The sequence below is a fragment of the Buceros rhinoceros genome, unplaced genomic scaffold (genome assembly GCF_000710305.1).
Source record: "Buceros rhinoceros silvestris isolate BGI_N320 unplaced genomic scaffold, ASM71030v1 scaffold16484, whole genome shotgun sequence".
NCBI classification, from domain to species: Eukaryota; Metazoa; Chordata; class Aves; order Bucerotiformes; family Bucerotidae; genus Buceros; species Buceros rhinoceros.
Genome location: NW_010406645.1, coordinates 37,559 through 44,995, shown reverse-complemented (window position 1 = coordinate 44,995; position 7,437 = coordinate 37,559). Strand labels below are relative to the sequence as shown.

Below are 7,437 nucleotides of genomic sequence, written 5' to 3'. Positions count from 1 at the left end.
GGGGGCTGCTCCGCTGGCCAGGCCTCCGGTGGCTCTGCTGGCTTCCGTTTGCACGCCAGGACGGGTTCAGCCTCCGCGCCAGTCACTCGACCCCCAGCAGCTGAGGCGCGCTGTCTGCAGCGGCGAGGATGTGATTCATGGGAGACTTTTTGCTGTGCATCTCCAGCAAGTCTTGGATGAACCCCGAGGGCCTCTCGTGCTCAGAGCTGCCCCGAGGGTCCTGCTCTGCCGCTGTCTGTTTCTGTGCGCTCTTGGTGGGCTCTGCAAGGCAGGTGCCGGCTCCTCGCCCGCTTGGCCTCTCCTCTCTGCAGGAGGAGTCCTTGACCACGCCGGCCAGGGACTCTTTTCGGCTTCCCGTGAGGGACGTATGGCTACCGACGTCGCACTCGCTCTCTGAGATGGGGTTGGTGCCACTGTGGCTAGACTCATTTTCGCTGTCTTCTCCGCACCTTGACTGGGTCTCCTCCCGGTCGCTCTCCTTCCCATGGTTCCGGGCATTTTTGACTTTCTGATGTATGCGCTGGTGACGAACCAGGCTGTGTTTCAGAGTGAAGGTCCGTTCGCAGGTCTGACATTTGTAAGGTCTCTCACCTAGAAGAGAATTCAAACACAGAGTCAGCCCTAAGGTCACAAATCCGCCGCCCTCTTGTTCCAGCAGTGTGGGACGCTCTGCACTTTGGAAACTCAGTACCTAGATCAAAGGTGGATGCCGCATTTATGCGGATTTTTTCCTTCTGTACTAGCAAACTAGCCGTGGGTACACAGCAGGGATACTGATAAATCCCCTGGGGCACAAACGAAAACTTGAAACATTCTAGAGATTCCTACAAGCTTGGTATGGCCCTGAGGAAGACCACAAGCCCCAGGTGCTTGTTCACACTGCGTCAAACTGAAAGAAGGTTACAGTTGTCCTCTAGAGCTAAAAGCCTTTGTGAAACCAGCCCACCATGGGAGCACGAGAAAACACCTCCCTCTTTCTGAGGTGCTGCAGATGGGCAGGGCTAAAATGCGCAGGTTCATCACCAAAGTCCAAGAGAAGCTGTCGGGAACTACCCTGCCCCGACAGCCCCTCCTCTGTCTGTGAAGCAGAAGTCAGTAGTCACCACACTTCGGAATGGACCAGAGCAGCTAAAGGACCTAGATGTGGCAGGCATTCACGGGACACGGGAGGTGTCTGTTAGAGGGGACCGAAACTTACTGACCGGGTGAAAAATACCTGCCTGGGGACATCAATTTCCTGAGCTGCTGGTGCTTCTTGGCCCACTGGTGCTTCAGGACAGGAGTGACATGCAAACGCCCCTGAAATACCTCTTCGTGCCCATTCCAGAAATGCTACTCGGAGGAGGAAATTCTTCCTCTTACTTTGCGACATGAAGCCACAGAGCAGCTGCAGGCATTCTCTGCCATAACCAACAGACAGTCTGCTCTGATCTCAGAGCTGCTTCTTGCACCTGAAATACTCAGAACACTTTCCTAGGCATGAGCTCATGAGGAAACAAACCAACCACAGCCCCACAGACAAAATTCCCCCTGAGCCCCAACCAAGCAGAGTGCCCCGAGGTGCTGTCTGCCCATCCTCCATTTCTGACTGTGCCTATTAAAGGCGTTTCAGTGCTGCAATTCCACCAAGACACCCTCTTGTGCCAGGGAGCATACCGAACGAGACGCTTGCGGCTCATTTCCCACTTGTAGTAACGCTTGGGATCATTAAAAGGAAACCAGCTACAGCCTGACACGGCTGGCTGAGATGTGCAGCTGGCCCTGGGAAGCCTGACTCTTCCTAGAAATGTTTCTCTCTGTGCCTTGCTCGGGCATCTGCTGTGAGTGGAGGGCAGGGCTCCCTGGGAGCGTTTCAGCTGCCAGTCTTTTCCCACCAGCACTTGGCTGTGGCTGATGCAGAGCCCTAGCTCACCCCGCGCCGGGGCAGGCAGCACCAGAACACCCCATAACTACTTGCTGAGAAGCAACCTGCACGGGGAGAAGGAAACATTTCCAGCCCAACTGCCACTCAATGGGCAGGCAGAGGTTTCTCACACACTTTAGCGTGTCCTAAACCCCTCCAGAGTAAAAAAATTCCAAGACCTGACCATTATCTTTAAAAAACCCAAGCCATTAAAACAGAAGCCTAAGCAATGCTACAACCAGACAGTGTTTTGTCATAGAACAAGTGGGAGGGACAGGATGATCAGAGTCAGCTCACAGCACCAAGGCAAAATCCTTCGCTGAAAATGCACTGACCTAACCATGGGGGTAGGTGGTATTGACAATTACTACCATTTGAAGACAGCTCTGTCCCAGGATCCTGGTCAACAGCTAATCCGTGCCAGGACATCCCTCAGTGTCAAACGAGAAACAAACAGGAAATAAACACACTATGATGCCCACAAGGCTCAGCACACAATGAAAACAATTAAAACACGGTATGGGAATCTCCACGGGCACATGTCATTTGGGGGTAAAGCTCAATACTTCAGATACTGGCATCTTCACAAAGCTTCTGAATTTGTATGAAAATAAGCACAAGAATGGGGCCTGTCCCCTGCTTCACTGGTGGCCCAATGCCAGAATAAAACAGGTCAATTTTGCACTCGTTAGGTCAGTATTTATGATTTAGAAGGTGAAAAGTTCCACAGGAGACTCCACTACCTTCCAGCCCACCGGAGGTTAAGGCACTCTGGTGGAGTTTACTGAACACCGCTGTCAATTACAGCACAAATATTCTGTCAATCACAAGATCCTGTCTTCAGCAGACAGTACCCTCAGAAGATACAAAAGATGGAACTGCACCAGTTTTTCCAAGTCAGAGCAGCTCGCTGACAGGTAAAACGCATCATTAATCAGGAGGAATGATTAATTCACCTCTGAGCTGGCTCACGGCTCTATCTCATCAGCAAGGCACTGCTGCGTCTTGCGTACAGCAATCCTGCGTGTTTTAACTGCCGAGTCTGTCCTCGGACAAGCGTTTCACTACCTGTGTTCCCCCTTCCTTGCCCAAGGCTGGACAAAAAGCAGGGTGCCCCCTCTAGCTTCGCCTTTCACTCAAGCAGCAGGTCAGCAGGTCACCAGCACGTTACCCGTACTGGGCTGAGACAATCAGACAAAACCAGACTCTCAAGTCTCACTCAGAGGAAAGCCTTATCATGTACCGCCAGACTCCTCCACTGCTTGTCAAAACAGCGGAGAGAGGCAGAGTCGTGAGCACATGACGAGAAGGGACTTGGAAGCTGGACAGAGTAACTGCCCAGGAATCCCCGCACTTGCCCTCACCTCTACACTCCGCAAGCAAGCATGGGGAAGAACAGTTTGGGGATTGAAGAGAAGGCAGTGGTGACAATACCGACTGCCGCAACCGGCGCTGTAGGCAGCACGAGGGCTTGGGGCGGAGGAGACACCCTGCAGATACTTGCAGGACTGGAAGCAGTGCCTCCAACCTCAAGCGCTAGCAGTAACCATGCACCTACCGAGCAGATGCCTCCGTCCAGTGGCAGACAGACCTGCTCGTAATCTGTTCTGCCCTCGAGCCTCCTCTTACCTGTGTGAGACCGCATGTGTCGCGTCAGATCTTGCAGAGACCAGAAACGCTTGTTGCACACAGTACAGACTTTCTTTCTTTTGTCTGCTTTTTCAGTACTCTTAGCCCCATCAGTCTTTGGTTTTCTGTCATCACTGCTCTTCTCAGTGGACTTTCTCTCTGTGCCTTCCCCCTCAGAGATGCTTTCACTCTCTTCATTCTCCTTTCCTGTTGCCTCACAGTCCACAGGAGACTCCACTACCTTCAAGTCCATCGGAGACTCTTCCTGCTCAAGACCAGAGTCCTGCATCGAGGGAGCTCCTGCATCATCCTGAATGCTTTTGCTTTCATCCTCACTGCTCCTTTCATCCTTTCTGTCCTCACGAGTGTGGGCCTTTTTGTGACGGCTAAGAGTGCCAGCAAACTTGAAGGTTTTGCCACAAACATCACAGGCATGTTTCCTTTCAGTCTGAGAACTGCTGCCTGCACTCTGGTCACTCTCTGCCAGCTTGAAGTCCATTAATTTGCTGGCAAAATTGAGGTCAAGACTTTTGTTACTTACAGAATCTTCCTCAGGGCCCTCTTCATATCCATCCGCTTTTCCTTCGGCATCCTCTTCTGCTGGAGGGGAGTCAGCCTTTCCCTCCTCCTTGGGGCCGCGCTCACTCTCTGGTAGCTCTGCGACTTCCTCTGGCTGTTCCTTCTCACAGGAGGTCAGGTCCAAGACTTCGCTTCCTGTAGCTGATGTCTCCACATCTGACTGGATGTCTGCAAGCAAACAGAGAGAAACTTTCAGTGGGGTGCTCTCTGCAGATGCATGATTACCAGCAGTAAGGCTGCCCATGGGCATCACTTCTGACAATGCGTCCCAACATCTGCTTCTCCCATCTGTGACCCAGGTCAGTAACTTGCAGCCAAAACCAGATCAAACCACTACAGACCCTAATCAACAGGATGATTAAAAATCCATGAGAAAGTGCTTTCTTTTCCAAAATACACTGACATTCTCGGCAGTTTCTTGAAGTCAGTATTTACATAATCACTTTTACCAGAGAGCACAAGATGCTGAGACACCAAAGAAGAGTTGAGGTCACTACTGTGACAAAAACACCATTCCAGAGACACGTGGATGTATTATTTATAAACTCTTGTATGAAAAATACGGACACAGATCAAAGTAACAGACATCCACATACTAATCAGACAAATTTCTAAGTAGCAGGAAATGCTTTTCAAAGGGAACATAAAGGCCTCTTGCAACCAGCTAGTACAATTAAACGGCAAAGGTTAGTTCAGACAATAACGCAGAGGCCAGTTTAACAAGTTGGGTATACACCATTTAAGCAAAACACGCAGAAGTTCGTCCACATGCAAGTCTTTGACACACCAGCTGAAACCAAAACATAAAGCCAAGATGCCGTAACAGGAAGCGCCCTTTGTTGTTTCACAATTACTCCACAAGAAGGCGAAGCTACCTAAGATGTCCACCTTACGACCTTCTCCTCTTCCTTATCAGTTTGTAGCATTAACGTTGCTAAAGACATATCATGTGTCCAAAAAGTCAGACCAGAGAAGGTGCTTAAGAAGAGCACAGGGCTGGCGTGTTGCCCTTTCGAGCTCTGTACAAATGGTGCACATGCAGACAGGAAATAAGCTGGGCTGGATCTGGAGGCCAAAGCTGACGATGATGCACGGCAGGTAACTGCACCTGCAGTGCCACCTTCCAGCAACCATTCCAGGACACAAACTTTGCACGCTGTGCTTTCTGAAAGTTGAAAATCTCCTTGCTTTTGGTCCTCCAGCCCACCTCCTCCTTGTCATCAGCACACAACCTGCCCGGCATTTCGGCACTCATCAGCAAGCCCAAGAGCTGCTGAGTAACAACAGGGATTTGGAAACTCCAACAGAGCAGTTTAAGTTCCCTCATTTGACACAGTACATGTGCTTGTCTCCAAATCATCTAGATTTCCTATTACAGGCTTTTTCATAAGGCAGGAGTAATGACAGAAGATCAGAGGATAGTCCTCGGGCACTTAGCTGTCTGAGTGTAGTCTTGCAACATGACTTGCCATGACCCCATCTCCTCACACAAGTGGTAATAAATGGCCATTAAATGAGTGTCAACGCTTAGCAGCATTTCCAGTCATCATGAACAAACACTTCGGAGAGCATAATCCTCAACACGCTTTTCCATGGTGGCGTGGAAGAGGGGAAAAGTGTCCTGAAAAAAAAATCTCACTTTTTAATCAAAACAGATTCGTTTACACAGGCAGTGATTACACAAATGCCTTCCACGATGTTCACTGCTCATCTAATTATCTGCCCATTAAAACACACAACCAAGCCGTAACCTGTGTGTAATGCTAGAGAATATGAGGATGTGGCACCTGAAAACAAGGGTCAACCTCCACTTGAACCCTGTGTTTAGACTCAAGCTACATTAAGGCGAAATAAGAAAAAACCAAAAGCGATTATAAACAAGAGTAGGCCATTTCTGAAACTCAAGCTGAAATGCCGATGCACAATGATTACGGGGAAGCACTGCTCCCCCAGCCAGAGGAACAGGAGCCAGGCCCCTGCGAGGAGCCAGGACCACGCACGGCGCTCCTGGTGACACGCGGGAGCCAGGTCCTGTGCAGGTGGAAGCCTCCCCGTCCCATCCCCAGCAAGGTCAGGAAACACTGCCCTGAGGGAGGGATGTCTGTCAGGGCAAAGAGACCCTGCAAAGCACTGCAAGGAGAGGGCTCATCACCGAGGCGGGCAGAAACCAGGGAGCTCTGTTAGCAGAGGAGGAGTGAAAAGTGGACGAGACTGCGGTTAGAGCTCCTCTTTTATCGTACCCAGAGAGACGTTCTGTAACTCTCTGCTGACCAAGGAGAAGACAGTGGATGCAGAGTAAGTTGCTTTTTCGAGAGGAAATATCAGGAGCAAAGTGAACAAGGGGAATATACACTGGTAGTGCTCAAGTAAGAGCAAGCCAAAACCAGAATGTCTTGAACCCCTCAAATGCAAAGTCCCAATTTTCATGCTCAGCATGTTGTATATCATGCATGATTTTCCAATTTTCCCCTAATTCCCCCTAACCTTTTCTTCTCCTGCTTTCAGTATTTCCAGAAATGTATCATTTCTCTCACAGTATACTCATCTTTCAGTGGATTGTACCAAAATCTATCTCCCGGGTTTTTCCCTCGCCTTGGTGGCCTGGGCCCTTCCCTGCTGTGACTCTGTTCTGGCGTGGCCCACAGTCACGCTTTCCTGTACACAAGCGGTATCTCCAGGGGACTGGTGCTCCACGGTAAGTGATGCTGCCTGACCAGCACAGGCAAACAGATGAGGTCAACATCAAGGAAACCAAACGCAGAGTTTAAACAACATGCCTTCAGGAAGGGCAAAGATCACCTTTCAGACCCAGAGCATGGACACGCACAGGCTCTCTCTTCAACGCCGTCCTGCCACCCCTGAATAAACACACTCAGAACTTGGGCAGGGACGTAGCCAGGAATGTGCCAACACACGTACGTGCTCAGGCGAGCGCTCCTCCTTCTCACCTGCACGAACCAGACCTGCCGTTTTCTTTGTCAAGAAGGAGTTTCACAGGCCCCTTAGGAACCTTCATGCATATTGTTCCCGGCAAGTCGAGCTTCTCTGTGGTTACCCCCAACCTGCACTGTTGGTTTTGCAGCTGATGAAGGAAAAAACTGCTCTGCACCAACGCCAGCTGTTTGGGGATGCGTGAGAATCAGCCCCACTCTGCTGCAGTCAAACTGGAACAGCAGCAGGACAGCTGTGAAGGCACACGGGACACACGGCGGTCAGGAAGACAGTGACCTTAGGTCCGGTGTGGAATTTCTCCCGCACGGGAGGGCTGCAGGGGTAGTCTCTCACTGGCAGCTGGTCCCTCCCCCCCCACCGAGGAGAAGCTTGGG

The 7,437-nt window shown here is 50.8% G+C and overlaps 1 protein-coding gene across 1 annotated transcript in view; it reads right to left on the bottom strand.

Annotated features, from left to right (window-relative positions):
- Positions 1–82: 82 nt before the first annotated feature.
- RREB1 (ras responsive element binding protein 1) overlaps positions 83–7,437 on the bottom strand; it is a gene marked incomplete at its 5' end in the record, with an annotated part of 36,390 nt that continues 29,035 nt past the window's right edge. The window contains 2 exons of the mRNA XM_010134206.1: positions 83–591; positions 3,533–4,279. Of these exons, the coding sequence (XP_010132508.1) occupies positions 83–591; positions 3,533–4,279 (1,256 nt within the window). The remainder of the gene's footprint in view (positions 592–3,532; positions 4,280–7,437) is intronic.